The following is a 17448-nucleotide window of genomic DNA, read 5'->3' as shown; positions in this document are numbered from 1 at the left end:
TTCTCCAGCTCATGGTGCGAACCCCTCGCCCACAACAGGGGGGGAAGGGAGGGGAATGAGAAGGGAGGAGCCGGAAGTGAGGGGGGGCGGGGTCTGAAGTGAGGGGCGAGGGGGGGGCGGAGGTGAGGGAGGTGACGGGGGAGAGGAGGGCCGGAAGCGAGGGGGGGAGGGTGGGAAGGGCGGAAGCGAGGGGGGAGGGGCATAAGTGAGGGGAGGGCCCGGGGGGAGGGTCCAAAGAGAGGACGAAAGAGGGGCCGGATGTGGAGGGGGGCCGGATGTGGGGGATGGGCGGATGTGGAGGGGGGCCGGATGTGGGGGAGGGGCGGATGTGGAGGGGGTGAAGTGAGGGGGAAGGGCTGGAAGTGAGGGGGAGGGGCTGGAAGGTGGCGTCCTAGCTAGGTGCTGTCCCTGTCTCTCATCTCTCTGCGTCATCTCCCAGCTGCTCGGGACGTCTCCTGGGCTCCCGGGCGCTCCAACAGAGGTCTGACTCCACCACTCCACCACCCTCCTCCTCCTCCTTCCCTCTCTCTCTGCGCTGTCTCCCACGCAGCCGCTGCCGTCTTTGTCTCCCCTTGCTGCTGTGGCCACGGCCCCGAGATCTGTGTCAGTGTGTGTCTGTGTGTGTGTCTGTGTTTGTGTGTGTGTCTGTGTCTGTCTGTGTGTGTGTCTGTGTGTGTGTGTAGCGGTTAGCGCGCTGCGCTATGAACCTGGCGACCCGGGTTCGATTCCCGCTCACGGCCAACACCAGTGACGATTATCTGAACCGATCCCGGGCCTCCCCTAGGTCGACTCAGCCTCAAATGAGTACCTGGTGCGGTGTGTAAACATTGCCACTAGGGAGACAAAGGCGGTCGGGCGTGGTGCTGGCCACCCACCCCCTCGTGTACCGTTCCGGCCTTCATAGGTGCTCGCTAACAGCACTTGCCCCTACAGTCTGTTAAGGCTATATGGGGGATCTTTGTTTTTGTCTGTGTGTGTGTCTGTGTTTGTGTCAGTGTGTGTGTCTGTGTGTCTGTGTGTGTGTCTGTGTGTCTGTCTGTGTGTGTCTGTGTGTGTGTGTCTGTGTGTGTATCTGTGTGTGTGTGTCTGTGTGTGTGTCTGTGTGTGTGTCTGTGTTTGTGTCAGTGTGTGTGTCTGTGTGTCTGTATGTGTCTGTGTGTGTGTCTGTGTGTGTCTGTGTGTGTGTGTGTCTGTGTGTGTATCTGTGTGTGTGTGTCTGTGTGTGTGTGTCTGTGTGTGTGTCTGTGTTTGTGTCAGTGTGTGTGTCTGTGTGTCTGTGTGTGTCTGTGTGTGTGTCTGTGTGTGTCTGTCTGTGTGTGTCTGTGTGTGTGTCTGTGTGTGTATCTGTGTCTGTGTGTGTGTCTGTGTGTGTGTCTGTGTTTGTGTCAGTGTGTGTGTCTGTGTGTCTGTGTGTGTCTGTGTGTGTGTCTGTGTGTGTCTGTCTGTGTGTGTCTGTGTGTTTGTGTCAGTGTGTGTGTCTGTGTGTGTGTCTGTGTGTGTGTGTCTGTGTGTGTGTGTCTGTGTGTGTCTGTCTGTGTGTGTCTGTGTGTGTGTCTGTGTGTGTTTGTGTCAGTGTGTGTGTCTGTGTGTGTGTCTGTGTGTTTGTGTCTGTGTGTGTGTCTGTGTGTGTGTTTGTGTCAGTGTGTGCGTGTCTGTGTGTGTGTCTGTGTGTGTCTGTGTGTGTCTGTGTGTTTGTGTCTGTGTGTGTGTTTGTGTCAGTGTGTGTGTCTGTGTCTGTCTGTGTCTGTGTGTGTGTGTCTGTGTGTGTGTCTGTGTGTGTCTGTGTGTGTGTGTCTGTGTGTGTGTGTGTCTGTCTCTGTGTGTGTGTGTCTGTGTGTGGGTCTGTGTGTATGTGTGTGTCTGTGTGTGTGTGTGTGTGTCTGTGTGTGTGTCTGTGTTTGTCAGTGTGTGTGTCTGTGTGTGTGTGTGTGTCTGTGTGTGTGTCTGTGTGTGTGTGTGTGTCTGTATGTGTGTCTGTGTGTGTGTCTGTGTGTGTGTCTGTGTGTGTGTCTGTGTGTGTGTGTTTGTGTGTCTGTGTGTGTCTGTGTGTGTGTGTGTCTGTGTGTGTGTGTCTGTCAAAACAACCCCCTACCTCCTCGCGGGGCCGGACGGGCAACTCTGTCGTGGACAGTGCTGTGGGGGGAGATCCAATTTTGATTGGCTCCTCCCCTCATGGCATATGTGTCCACCACAGGGGCTAAACGGGGGCTCTGGACGGGTGCGAGGGGCTGGTAACCCCTCCATCTTCAATTAATTACCACGAAACCACGAATTAAACTGAAATATGTAACTAATAAGCTTGTGCCGGAGGCCCCGGGGGGCCAGGCGTCTATGACGTCTCCTGGCCAAACCCCATTTGGCGGAGCCAGGAGATTGAATACCTACCGTCGGGGCTACTCCAGAAGCAACGAAAAGCCACTACGGGTGGCCACGTGGAATGTTCGAACGCTCACTGCAGAGGAGAGGCTGCCACTCCTCTGTCGGGAGCTGGACCGGTACCGGCTGGATCTATGCGGCATTCAGGAGGTCCGGTGGTGGGTGTACACCCAGGACCCCATTCCAACCTAAAGTTTCCTGGTCTCAGTTATCTGATGAAAGTTGCAAGCGAGAATTTCATCATCGCTTGCGGCTGGGATTGGCATCGTCCCCGACTCCTGATGTCGAGGGTAAATGGGCGAGGTTTAGGACTGTGACTCATGCAGCTGCAATGGCTGCTTTGGGTATGCGGTCCAGACCTCCCCAGAGACCCTGGCTGACAGAGGAGGTGTTCAGGATGGTTGAGAAAAAGCGACAGGCCCACTGTCATCGGCTACAGAATCCCACGTCAGAGAATGAGGAGGCTTACCGCAGCCTTCGCTCGGAGGTTCGGAGGGCCGTGAGGCGCTGCAAGGATGGGTGGTGGTCGCGGGTTGCTGAGGAGATAGATGCTGCCTCAGTGGCCCATGATCACAAATCTCTATTTAACTCCATCAAAAAGTAACCTGCAGCGCCACACCTATTACAATCATTAGGGGAAAAAACGGTGATCCAATCTCCGACCCCCAGGAACAGGTTTGCAGATTTGCTGAGCATTTCTGTGAGGTCCTGGGGGAGGGAAAATCCCTCAGCCAGGAAAACATCGTGGCACAAAATGAGGATGACCCTGCTGAGGCTGCGGTGCCTCAAATATTGGAAGAAGTCACCCCCTGTGAGTGGCTGGCTGAGGTACCATCTGCTGAGGAAGTATTGAAGGCGATCAGGAGTCTGAGACCAGAAAAGGCAGCGGGCAGAGATGATCTCCCAAGCGAAATGCTGAGGGAGGGTGGCGTTTGTGCACAGACTGCCCTATATGACATCATAACAACAGTCTGGACCACTGGACGGGTTCCGCAGGATTGGAAGGATGCCCTGGTGGTCCCCCTTTTTAAGAAGGGGGACCGCACAGACTGTAACAACTACAGGGGCATCTCACTCCTCAGTGTGCCGAGAAAGGTCCTGGCAAGGATTATTCAGCATCGCCTTGCCAGGCACGCTGAGGAGAGGCTTGCGGAGCCCCAATGCGGTTTCAGGAAAGGGCGGTCCTGCACAGATGCCATATTTTCTGTCCGTCTGCTACAGCAGAGGTGTAGGGAATTCCAACAAGACCTACATCTCTGCTTTATTGACCTGGTCAAGGCCTATGATACCATCAGTAGGCCTGGGCTATGGGTCGTTCTTCGTGCTTTTGGAGTACCTGACCCTCTGCTCACGATCATTAAGGACCTTCATGATGGTGAGCGGGCCCGGGTAAAACTACGTGGCCGGGAGTCAGAGCCATTCCCTGTACACCTTGGGGTGCGACAGGGATGTCCTCTGGCTCCCACATTATTTAACATCTATTTTGACCACGTAGTTCGTGAAGCCTTCAATAGCTGTACCGGGGGAATCTCCATATGGTACAGATATAATGGGAGGCTAATCGATGCCCGGGTGCGGTCAAGGGATGGCTCCCTATTGCTCAACCACGTTATGTATGCTGATGATTTGGTAATAGCTGCTCAGTCAGAGGAGGAGTTGGAGACGCTGCTGCTGAGACTGGAGCGTGCCACTAAGAGGTGGGGCCTTACCATCAGCCCCACCAAAACTAAGCACCTGCCTGGGTATTTTGTACCATCGGACACTCCACCCCCACAACTCCCAATCGGTGATGGGGCAGTTGTGGAGAGAGTGGAGAGTTTCCCATACCTGGGCAGTGTGCTTATGACTGGCTCCAGTTTAACAGCAGAGGTCTCACTCCGAATCAGTCGAGCGGCAATATCTTTTCATCGGTTGCGTAACGCTGTGTGGAAGCTACCTGGTCTGTCGCTCCGCACTAAGCTTCATGTCTTCTCGGCCACGGTCATTCCCTCCCTTCTCTACGCTTGCGAAACGTGGACCCCCCTGGTGAAACATCTTCGCCGGTTAGAAACATTTAGGCTGGCCTGCCTACGATCCATCCTGGGTTTAACCAGACTGGATTGTGTGAGGAGCTCACAAATCCTTGAAAGATCTGGGCAGGGTCCCATCGGTGAGCTCCTCCGGCAGGCAACGCTGCGATGGCTGGGTCATGTAGCCCGCATGCCCAGCCACCGCATGCCGAAACAGCTTTTGTTTGGCCGGATTTAGGGGGCTAAGCGGGCGCGGCACAGGCTAGAGAAGAGATGGAGTGATGTGGTACAGGAGGACGTGGAGCTGAGTGGACTTGCCGATGACTGGTACCAGCGATGTCAAGATCGGCCTCTGTGGAGGAGGCTCGTGAAGGATGCTACTGGGCAGTTGGAGGCAGTCGCCCTCCAACAACAACGGAGGGCGGAGGAGCGACGCTCACAACAACGAGCGGAACGCCGGGTGGCTAAAGCACAGCAGGTTGGCACAGTAGGGGGCACAGGTGGTGCATCAGCCAGTCATCTCAGTCAGTCGACCCGTGGCACCTGGGTCTGCCCAGTGACCTCCTGCCAGCGGGCGTTCGACACTTCACGTGGCCTCACGGTGCACATAGCCTGGCACAAGCGTCGTGGTGACGTCACCGCCACTTAGTGGCGAATGGCGGTTGTTGTTGTCTGTGTGTGTGTGTGTCTGTGTGTTTGTGTCTGTGTGTGTCTGTGTGTGTGTTTGTGTCAGTGTGTGTGTCTGTGTGTGTGTCTGTGTGTGTCTGTGTGTGTGTGTCTGTCTCTGTGTGTGTCTGTGTGTGTCTGTGTGTGTGTGTCTGTGTGTGTCTGTGTGTGTGTCTGTGTGTGTGTCTGTGTGTGTGTCCGGTGGACGGGTTCTGGCTCCTGCCACCATGAGGGGTGGACAGTCCTCTACTCGGGGCAGCAGACTGCCAAACAACAGGGTGTGGCTCTTCTTTTGAACAAAAGAATGAAGGGGGCGTGGGAGCGTGGCGGTGAGGTGTGGGAAGCTGTAAGCCCCAGGCTACTTTGGGCTCGCCTTCCCATCAACCGGAGGCGAGGAATGGTGGTCGTGGTTACTTATGCCCCCACCGAAGATGAACATCCATGGAGGGATGCAGGCAAAGCCGATGAGTCAGATGCCTTCTATGACCTCCTGTCACAGGTGCTGGCTAAATTGGCCCCTCGGAAAAGAGTCATCATGTTGGGTGACTTCAATGCCCGAGTTGGTCATGATGCTGGCACCTGGTCTGGAGTGATTGGAGGGCATGGGCCAGATCAGCTCAATAACAACGGTAGGAGGCTGCTAGATTTTGTGCAGCCCATGGGCTTGTAATTACCAACACGCTGTTCTGGCATCGGCACATCCACACAACATCATGGATGCATGCCGGGTCCACGCAAGAACATCTGCTGGACTACATAGTGACAGACCAGCGGATGCGAGCCCATGTCCTTGACACCAGGACCTACCGTGGAGCTGATCTGCCCTCTGACCAGCGACTTGTCATCTGTAAGATGCGCCTGCCATTCTTCCACTCCGGTGGTGGGTGTACACCCAGGACCCCATTCCAACCTAAAGTTTCCTGGTCTCAGTTATCTGATGAAAGTTGCAAGCGAGAATTTCATCATCGCTTGCGGCTGGGATTGGCATCGTCCCCGACTCCTCCTGATGTTGAGGGTAAATGGGCGAGGTTTAGGACTGTGACTCATGCAGCTGCAATGGCTGCTTTGGGTATGCGGTCCAGACCTCCCCAGAGACCCTGGCTGACAGAGGAGGTGTTCAGGATGGTTGAGAAAAAGCGACAGGCCCACTGTCATCGGCTACAGAATCCCACGTCAGAGAATGAGGAGGCTTACCGCAGCCTTCGCTCGGAGGTTCGGAGGGCCGTGAGGCGCTGCAAGGATGGGTGGTGGTCGCGGGTTGCTGAGGAGATAGATGCTGCCTCAGTGGCCCGTGATCACAAATCTCTATTTAACTCCATCAAAAAGTAACCTGCAGCGCCACACCTATTACAATCATTAGGGGAAAAAACGGTGATCCAATCTCCGACCCCCAGGAACAGGTTTGCAGATTTGCTGAGCATTTCTGTGAGGTCCTGGGGGAGGGAAAATCCCTCAGCCAGGAAAACATCGTGGCACAAAGTGAGGATGACCCTGCTGAGGCTGCGGTGCCTCAAATATTGGAAGAAGTCACCCCCTGTGAGTGGCTGGCTGAGGTGCCATCTGTTGAGGAAGTACTGAAGGTGATCCGGAGTTTGAGACCAGGAAAGGCAGCGGGCAGAGATGATCTCCCAAGCGAAATGCTGAGGGAGGGTGGCGTTTGTGCACAGACTGCCCTATATGACATCATAACAACAGTCTGGACCACTGGACGGGTTCCGCAGGATTGGAAGGATGCCCTGGTGGTCCCCCTTTTTATGAAGGGGGACCGCACAGACTGTAACAACTACAGGGGCATCTCACTCCTCAGTGTGCCGGGAAAGGTCCTGGCAAGGATTGCCAGGCACGCTGAGGAGAGGCTTGCGGAGCCCCAATGCGGTTTCAGGAAAGGGCGGTCCTGCACAGATGCCATATTTTCTGTCCGTCTGCTACAGCAGAGGTGTAGGGAATTCCAACAAGACCTACATCTCTGCTTTATTGACCTGGTCAAGGCATATGATACCATCAATAGGCCAGGGCTCTGGGTTGTTCTTCGTGCTTTTGGAGTACCTGACCCTCTGCTCACGATCATTAAGGACCTTCATGATGGTGAGCGGGCCCAGGTAAAACTATGTGGTCGGGAGTCAGAGCCATTCCCTGTACACCTTGGGGTGCGACAGGGATGTCCTCTGGCTCCCACATTATTTAACATCTATTTTGACCACGTAGTTCGTGAAGCCTTCAATAGCTGTACCGGGGGAATCTCCATATGGTACAGATATAATGGGAGGCTGATCGATGCCCGGGTGCGGTCAAGGGATGGCTCCCTATTGCTCAACCACGTTATGTATGCTGATGATTTGGTAATAGCTGCTCATTCAGAGGAGGAGTTGTCGACGCTGCTGCTGAGACTGGAGCGTGCCACTAAGAGGTGGGGCCTTACCATCAGCCCCACCAAAACTAAGCACCTGTCTGGGTATTTTGTACCATCGGACACTACACCCCCACAACTCCCAATCGGTGATGGGGCAGTTGTGGAGCGAGTGGAGAGTTTCCCATGCCTGGGCAGTGTGCTTTTGACCAGCTCCAGTTTAACAGCAGAGGTCTCACTCCGAATCAGTCGAGCGGCAATATCTTTTCATCGGTTGCGTAACGCTGTGTGGAAGCTACCTGGTCTGTGGCTCCGCACTAAGCTTCAGGTCTTCTCGACCACAGTCATTCCCTCACTTCTCTACGCTTGCGAAACATGGACCCCCCTAATGGAACATCTTCACCGGTTAGAAACATTTAGACTGGCCTGCCTACGATCCATCCTGGGTTTAACCAGGCTGGATTGTGTGAGGAGCTCACAAATCCTTGAAAGATCTGGGCAAGGTCCCATCGGTGAGCTCCTCCGGCAGGCAAGGCTGCGTTGGCTGGGTCATGTAGCCCGCATGCCCAGCCACCGCATGCCGAAACAGCTTTTGTTCGGCCGGATCGAGGGGGCTAAACGGGCACGGCACGGGCTAGAGAGGAGATGGAGTGATGTGGTACAGGAGGACGTGGAGCTGAGTGGACTTGCCGATGACTGGTACCAGCGGTGTCAAGATCGGCCTCTGTGGAGGAGGCTCGTGAAGGACGCTACTGGGCAGTTGGAGGCAGTCGCCCTCCAACAACAACGGAGGGCGGAGGAGCGACGCTCACAACAACGAGCGGAGCGCCGGGTGGCTAAAGCACAGCAGGTTGGCACAGTAGGGGGCACAGGTGGTGCATCAGCCAGTCATCTCAGTCAGTCGACCCGTGGCACCTGGGTCTGCCCCGTGACCTCCTGCTAGCGGGCGTTCGACACTTCACGTGGCCTCAGGGTGCACATAGCCTGGTACAAGCGTCGTGGTGACATCACCGCCACTTAGTGGCGAATGGTGGTTGTTGTTGTGTGCAAGCGGATGCCTAAACAGCTAGAGAAGAGATGGAGTACACAGCAGGCGTCAGGTTCGGGATCGAATCCACGACCTCCTGTATACCAGGCGAGGGAGTCAACATTTTATTGATTGGCTGTGTCGGGTGGAGGAGGGCCCGAACGCACACACACGCGCGCGTCCACAAGAGATCTTGACCCCAAAAAAAACAAATTACGAATCGTCTTCTCGGGCGGCATCTTTGCTCCCTTATACACCGCAATTGATGATGCTATCCAGGAGGGCACGGGACGGATGCGCGTTTGTTTTTTCTCGAGTGCCACCGAGAACTCGTCTCTCGGCAGCGCGCGAGGAACCAACGCAACTGCCGTGGCCTTCTTAGGAAATGCGTCCTCATGGACATGACCTCCGAACAAGTGACCGATTGACATTTTACAACGAAAATAGATGAACGCTGTTCGAACAGAGGGCAGTAGTGATAATAACGATGTGATTCAGTTCACCCGGGGGGGGAATTCCTCGCCGAGTCTCAAGGCTCTTATTCAAGAAGGGGTTTGTGAGATTTTTGCACACAGAGTTGTAATAAGTTTTTTTCTTTTCTGGAAGATTTGCTGTTTTATCACAGGATGTTTCCGTCGTCGCTTTAAGATGTTTCTCTGTTCATATTTTGTTTGTTGCGGTTGCACCCGAACTCAAGAGCCGCATGACTCACAGGGCTATACACCTAATAAATGAAACTTGAAACTTGATTGGACTTGCCGATGGCCGCTACCAGCGCTGTAGATGTAGATGCCACTGGTTCTTCACGTTCTGCAGATGCCATTGGTTCTTCACGTTCTGTAGACGTAGATGCCACTGGTTCTTCACGTTCTGTAGATGTAGATGCCACTGGTTCTTCACGTTCTGTCGATGTAGATGCCACAGGTTCTTCACTTTCTGTAGATGTAGATGCCACTGGTTCTTCACGTTCTGGAGATGTAGATGCCATTGGTTCTTCACGTTCTGTAGACGTAGATGCCACTCGTTCTTCACGTTCTGTAGATGTAGATGCCACTGGTTCTTCACGTTCTGTCGATGTAGATGCCACTGGTTCTTCACTTTCTGTAGATGTAGATGCCACTGGTTCTTCACGTTCTGCAGATGTAGATGCCATTGGTTCTTCACGTTCTGTCGATGTAGATGCCACTGGTTCTTCACGTTCTGCAGATGTAGATGCCACTGGTTCTTCATGTTCTGTCGATGTAGATGCCACTGGTTCTTCACGTTCTGCAGATGTAGATGCCACTGGTTCTTCACGTTCTGTAGATGTAGATGCCACTGGTTCTTCACGTTCTGCAGATGTAGATGCCACTGGTTCTTCACGTTCTACAGATGTAGATGCCACTGGTTCTTCACATTCTGCAGATGTAGATGCCACTGGTTCTTCACGTTCTGCAGATGTAGATGCCACCGGTTCTTCATGTTCTGCAGATGTAGATGCCACTGGTTCTTCACATTCTGCCAATGTAGATGCCACCACTGCCATTTATTGTGCGTGGAGGTTGAACTTACGACTCTCATTCCAAACGGGCAACTGGACAAACGGGATAGGTTTTTTTTATTATCTCTAAAAGTCCTGAAGTTGAATGTTTGTAAGTAGAGTAGTGCCTGTACAAACACGGGTGAACGTTTCCCCGCAGCGGCGTCGCTGAATTAGACCGGCGGCCACGATGAGCTGGGGCTACCTCACGCATCTGCTGGAGGAGGTTCATCGGCACTCCACCTTCCTGAGCAAGCTGTGGATCACCACCTTCGTCATCTTTCGCGTCATTCTCACGACGGTCGCCGGCGAGTCCATCTACTACGACGAGCAGGGCCGCTTCTCGTGCAACACGGCGCAGCCCGGTTGCGAGAACGTCTGCTACGACAGCTTCGCCCCGCTCTCCCACGTCCGCTTCTGGGTGTTCCAGATCATCGCGGTCGCCACGCCCACCATCCTGTACCTCGGCTTCGCAGTGCATCGCATCACCAGGTACCGAGGTTCTCGGAGGGAGTTTTGACAGTGGGGGGTGGGGGGGGGGGAGGCTACGGTGGAAATTTGAATGGCTGCCCGCAGTTGGAAATGTTTTAATTTGTTTTTTAATTAGGTTGCGCCGTCGTTTTGGTCACGAGTTTGAACGGTGAAAGGGCCGGCAAGGTTTCCTCTTGACTTAGGAATGGAGTTCCGTTCCCGAGCCCCCCCGTCGGTACGTCCGAACGGCTAGTTCAGTTCGGGAAGGGCGAATGTGCGCTGTGTTTAAACACGCACACGGTCAGCGTCGTAAAATATTCTGCGATTCAACAGCAAAAAGGAAGCATTGTTAAACTCTTCAACAATAAGAAATATAATACATTTGCATGCGATATTATAATTGCACATGTATAAAAGGCAAAGTTGTGAGTATGTGTCTGTTCAAAATGTTTAGCGTACTTCCCGACATGCAACAAACTTGAAATTTGCCATGTGGGTACTTTCCATACTGTACACCATGCAAACATAAAAATACACTTATTTTTTTTGGGGGGGGGGTGGGGAAATGACGATGAAGTGTGGCGAGAATCGATATCTGGTGAGCTTTGTGGTATCGATTAAACGGGAATAGGCCGATTCTAAAGAAATCTACAACCTTCGATTCCTTTGCGCGATCTAAAGAGTCGAATCTTGGCGCGCGAGCGTACGTTTTTTTACGCCGCGTGTTGGGTTTCATTTTAGTTTTTACGAATGAGGCAATGATCAAAGTTTTTTTTTCCACTTGTATATGTTATGTTTTTAAGTTTTGAGAAGTGTTTCAATATATGTTTTCCCCCGGGCAACGCCGGGTGCTTCCCGCTTAGTAGTAAATAAAGCGTCAAATTTTAAAGGAAGGTAAATATTTTCACTTACCTCGAGTCCCGACGGTGGCTCGCTCGTAGCGAGGGGTGAAACTTCGACGCCGCCGCCGCTCTCTGTCGTGGTAGGATCGAGTACAAGCGAGACGAACAAACCAAGCGAGCCAAGCGAACCGGCGGCCCCGACCGCGTGATTGAATGCACGGAGAAAGAGGAGGAGGTGGAGGTGGAAGAGGAGGTGGAGGGTGAAGAAGACGGCGAGGGGAAGCAGCACAACGAGCGGTGGAGGATCAAGACGGACGGCCTGATGGTGGCCTACACCCTCCAGCTGCTGGCCCGCACGCTGGCCGAGGTTGGCTTCCTGGTGGGGCAGTACCTGATGTACGGCGTGGAGGTGGCCCCGCGCTTCAAGTGCGTCCGTGACCCCTGCCCGAATAGCGTCGACTGCTTTGTGTCGCGCCCCACAGAGAAGACCGTCTTCCTTCTGGTCATGTACGCAGTCGCCGGTCTCAGCCTCCTGCTCGAACTGTCCGAGATTGCCTACCTGGGGCTGGGCACCATCCACGACTCGCTGAGCGGGAGGCACCGGCCACGGAGCAGGTGGGGGGCCTCGCCGGCGCGGTTGGCATTGCGTCACGTAAACTAAACGTGCCGGGCCGCTACCGGCTCGACACTCGCCGGCTGTGTGTCAGAGAGCGACCCCCAACTACGCCGACAATTCGAGTTTCCGTGACGTTTCGCCGATGATGACAACAGCAAAAAAACATCATGGGACCTCCCTTGCCAGTAACAAAATATAAGAATTGGTTTTACCCTTTCTAGTAATAAAACAGCTGTGTGAACATGATAACACCAAACGTAAACCTCTTGCAAGGAATCATCTCACTGCATTGGCCACGCACACGGTACTTGTAATGAACATGCAAACAGAAAAAAAACATGCTCTGGTAGTCTACGAGATGATGATGATGCATTGTCTTTGAAACTGATTGTTCCACACCAGAGACAGCTTTCTTTAGAGCCTCGTGTGTCTCACCCCGAGCTGTCAATGTCTTCGTAGTGGCATTGTCCTCTCATCTAACACTGTTTGAGACTAGGCTCTAAACAAAGCTGTCTCTTATTCTTGGTTCTTTCGGTAAAGTCACGTGGAAGGGAAATAATAACGGTTCCGTCAGCTTCCCAACCGCTATATATAGATGTTGTGTATAGTTTATAGTGTAGTGTATAATGTAGTGTATGTGTTGATATCTATGTATATAGATGTTGTGTATAGTTTATAGTGTAGTGTATAATGTAGTGTATGTGTTGATAGCTATGTATATAGATGTTGTGTGTGTAGTTTATAGTGTAGTGTATAATGTAGTGTATGTGTTGATAGCTATATATATGCTGTGTGTAGTGTATAGTGTATGTGTTGATAGCTATGTATATAGATGTTGTGTGTGTAGTGTATACTACAATGTAGTGTATGTGTTTATAGCTATGTATATAGATGTTGTGTTTGTAGTGTATAGTGTAGTGTATGTGTTGATAGCGATGTATATAGATGTGTGTAGTTTATAGTGTAGTGTATGTGTTGATAGCTATGTATATAGATGTTTGTAGTTTATAGTGTAGTGTATAGTGTAGTGTATGTGTTGATAGCTATGTATAGATGTTGTGTGTAGTGTATAGTGTAGTGTATGTGTTGATAGCTATGTATATAGATGTTGTGTATAGTTTATAGTGTAGTGTATAATGTAGTGTATGTGTTGATAGCTATATATATATAGATGTTGTGTGTAGTGTATAGTGTAGTGTATGTGTTGATAGCTATGTATATAGATGTGTGTGTAGTGTAGTGTATGTGTTGATAGCTATGTATATAGCTGTTGTGTGTGTAGTGTATACTGTATAGTGTAGTGTATGTGTTGATAGCTATGTATATAGATGTTGTGTGTAGTTTATAGTGTAGTGTACAATGTAGTGTATGTGTTGATAGCTATGGATATAGATGTTGTGTTTGTAATGTATAGTGCAGTGTATGTGTTGATAGCGATGTATATAGATGTGTGTAGTTTATAGTGTAGTGTATGTGTTGATAGCTATGTATATAGATGTTTGTAGTTTATAGTGTAGTGTATAGTGTAGTGTATGTGTTGATAGCTATGTATAGATGTTGTGTGTAGTGTATAGTGTAGTGTATGTGTTGATAGCTATGTATATAGATGTTGTGTATAGTTTATAGTGTAGTGTATAATGTAGTGTATGTGTTGATAGCTATATATATAGATGTTGTGTGTAGTGTAGTGTATGTGTTGATAGCTATGTATATAGATGTGTGTGTAGTGTAGTGTATGTGTTGATAGCTATGTATATAGCTGTTGTGTGTGTAGTGTATACTGTATAGTGTAGTGTATGTGTTGATAGCTATGTATATAGATGTTGTGTGTAGTTTATAGTGTAGTGTACAATGTAGTTTATGTGTTGATAGCTATGGATATAGATGTTGTGTTTGTAGTGTATAGTGTAGTGTACGTGTTGATAGCTATATATATATGTTGTGTATATTTTATAGTGTAGTATATGTGTTGATAGCAATGTATATCGATGTTGTGTGTGTAGTGTATAGTGTAGTGTATGTGTTGATAGCTATGTATATAGATTTTGATTTAAAGCTTTTGTGACTGCAGTAATTCATATTCTTAGCTCTTTCGGTAAAGTCACGTTGAAGGAAAACAATAAAATAATAAAATATATATAACAATAAAAATTCTCACGACGTTTCGACCATAACACAAACGGTCGTCATCAGGTGTGTCGGTTTGCATAAATTTTTTTATTTTTTTACAGTGTCTTTATTTATTTTAAGAAAAACGTCAGCGCCACACGCAGCAATTTGGCAGTTTATTTAGAAGGACGAGTCCATCTATGTTCTGAAAAGAGGAGGGGGGAGACGAAAAATTAATGTATGCTGTCTGAAAGCCACTGTAAGCGTGAACAATCAATTAAGACCTGAAATGGTTAATCAAATCTTTCCAATGATTGCTAAGCCAGAATCCATCTTCTCGGTTGGAATTGTCTCTGTGCTTGTATATGTGGATAGCCTCATGAACGAATCTCTCATGGTAGCCAGATGGCTTACAAAGAACCTCTGTCTTGGAAAAGTCAATGTCATGTGAGCCTACTGAATTATAACAATGATCTGCCACGGCCGAGGTGTTGGTCCTACGGTGTTTAAGGTCTGCTTTGTGTTCACGGATGCGGTCCGAGACGTGGCGTTTGGTTTCTCCAATGTAACTACTACCACAGAGGCAACTTAGTTTGTAGACACCAGGGTACTGTATGTCCGGAATCACTTCTTTTACAGACGGAACCAGATCACGGATTTTATGTAATGTGTTGAAACGGACCTGGATCTTGTGTTTATTCAAGATTTTAGAGATCTTTTTTGTGATCGCCGCAATGTAGGGTAAAGTGATGGTTTTGAAAGGCTCCTCAAGAGGGTCCTTCATGGTTTCAGTGATAGCTTTGCGGATTGTATAGTCGGAGTAACCATTAGCCTTAAGAACTTGGTGTACGTGCTTGAGTTCACTGACTATGTGTTCCTGGTCGGATATGCATTGGGCTCTATGGTACAGAGTCTTGATGAGAGAATTCTTCTGTGATGGATGGTGGTGGGAATCCGGTTTTATTGTTTTATATATATTATTATTTTATTGTTTCCCTTCAACGTGACTTTACCGAAAGAGCTAAGAATATGTATATAGATGTTGTGTGCACTATACACTGCACTATACACTGCACTATACACTACACTATACACTGCACTATACACTGCACTATACACTACACTATACACTACAATACACTGCACTATACACTGCACTATCCACTGCACTATGCACTGCACTATACACTACACTATACACTGCACTATACACTACACTATACACTGCACTATTCACTACACTATACACTATACACTGCACTATACACTGCGCTATACACTACACTATACACTACACTATACACTACACACTACAGTACACTATAAACTACACTATACACTACTATCCACTGCACTATACACTACACTATGCACTGCACCAGACACTACAGTATACACTACACTATACACTACACTATACACTACACTACACACTACAGTACACTATACACTACACTATACACTACTATCCACTGCACTATACACTACATTATGCACTGCACTATACACTACACTATACACTACACTATACACTGCACTATACACTACACTATACACTATACACTGCACTATACACTACTATACACTACGCTATACACTACACTATACACTGCATTATACACTACATTATGCACTGCACTATACACTACACTATACACTACACTATACACTGCACTACACACTACACTATACACTATACACTGCACTATACACTACTATACACTACGCTATACACTACACTATACACTACACTATACACTACTATACACTACACTATACACTGCACTTTATACTACTATACATTACACTATACACTGCACTTTATACTACACTATACACTGCACTATACATGCGATATAACCAAAAAACCCTCTATCATGGAGAGTGTATATATATTTTTTGTTAATGAAAATACTCTTATTGAAATTCGACTCGTTTCTAGGGTGGCAGATGCTGTCGAGCCGGAGTCCACGGCGGGTCCCAGAGCGACGTCACCATCGGAATTGTGGCAGCTCCGTGACGAGGTGAAGGAGCTTCAGACGGAGCTGGGGGCGACGCCGAGGGCCCACCAGGAGCCCCCCGAGCAGGCCGCTGGCGGCGCCTCCCACGGCGTGGACGCGCCCCACGACCTGCACGTCTTGATTTAGCGGGATAGTTTTACTCTCGGGCGTAGGTTATCGCTCAAATCGCTTTTTGCCATCCCACGTTCCATTTACTCGGCCCCCCAATGCCCCGCCGCCGTTTTGATCGTCTCGACTTTGGAGGTTTTCTTGACATTCTTCCGTCAAGATTCAATCGGAGGCGACCGTTTGCGCTTTTAAGATTCGAGCGGCAGAGCGCGGGCACCCCGCTAACGCGCTCGCGACGGCACGGGGGGCACGCCAGCACCCAGCCTCGTGGCTCGGGTGATACGGCGCTGGGTTTGTAACCCAGAGCATTTAGAGTTCAAATCTCCTTAGAACGCGTTTTGTGTGACATCGTGGCTTTCGCATTCGGCCAACGTATAAACGCACGAGTTGGGGGGAATGTTTGCGTGAGGGTTTGTAATCAATATGGAGGTGTGTTTTGATTAAAGAAACCCAAATATTTTTGTTACTTTAGCTTACTTCTTAATTTGCGTGAGTTTCTGTTGTCATTTTTTGTTAAACTTCCTCACTCATCAGTGGACAAGAGGGCCCGAGTTTAGCGGGCACGTCGTTATTTTGCCCGTGATAGCCTGCTCCGATTTATATTGACAAAACAAAAGGCGTTTAAGGTGTTGGCTATGCCAACAGTGGATAACCTGGAGTTCTGCATTAATTTTGTGCAGTGTTTGAAAGCTATTATTCATCATTAGACCTCCTTTGCCAGTACCAAAATGTAATGATAGGGTTTTTCCCCTTTTTTCTGGCAACAAAACTGAAACCTTTTTACGAGGATTCATGTCTGCATTAACCGCAATACCTGCAGTCAAAATGCAAACAAAAAACCTACTATGATAATATATGCATTGTCCTTGAAACTGATTGGTCCACACCAAGGGACGGCTTTCTTTTGAGCCTGGACCCAATTGGTGCTCGACCAGATGATGCCAAAAGGCGTACAGCTCAAAGACAATGCACTCATTATTTTGATAGTGCATTGTCTTTAGCAATCAGGTTAACTTTACATTTGGTTGACATTGTCGCGGCAGAAAAAAAAACAGTCATGTTATCTACAAGGTCCCAATCAGATGTGGACATTTTATCTGTTAATGCTAAGTGTGATTGTAAGAGACATTTGTCTAAATTATCAAGTTCAAAACGGAGCAGTCTTATCCTCTCTGATATTAGCGATAGGCTAGCTTACGAGAAGTGACAGCGGCAGATGCGAGTCTAAATGCGATCGGTATTACCTTAGTTGATACATTCGTAATGAACTGCACAAGAGGTCAGAGATGAGCACGATGGTCAGAGCTACTTTAACTACAGCAGCTGCTGGACCTTAC

General features: G+C 49.5%; 1 protein-coding gene across 1 annotated transcript; it reads left to right on the top strand.

Moving 5' to 3' along the window:
- Positions 1-372: 372 nt before the first annotated feature.
- Positions 373-16582, top strand: LOC142916581 (gap junction gamma-1 protein-like). The gene is made up of 4 exons (XM_076061713.1): positions 373-481; positions 10105-10436; positions 11402-11872; positions 15925-16582. The coding sequence occupies exons 2-4, from the start codon at positions 10135-10137 to the stop codon at positions 16127-16129; spliced, it is 978 nt and encodes a 325-aa protein (XP_075917828.1). The 5' UTR covers positions 373-481; positions 10105-10134; the 3' UTR covers positions 16130-16582.
- The last annotated feature ends 866 nt before the right edge of the window (positions 16583-17448 follow it).

The sequence above is a fragment of the Petromyzon marinus genome, unplaced genomic scaffold (genome assembly GCF_048934315.1).
Source record: "Petromyzon marinus isolate PM22_M1 ecotype Great Lakes invasive population unplaced genomic scaffold, UKy_Petmar_22M1.pri1.0 PM_G_Scaffold_4, whole genome shotgun sequence".
Taxonomy (NCBI): Eukaryota; Metazoa; Chordata; class Hyperoartia; order Petromyzontiformes; family Petromyzontidae; genus Petromyzon; species Petromyzon marinus.
Note: the sequence above shows the minus strand (reverse complement) of the source record. Positions and strands in the feature narration are given on the sequence as shown.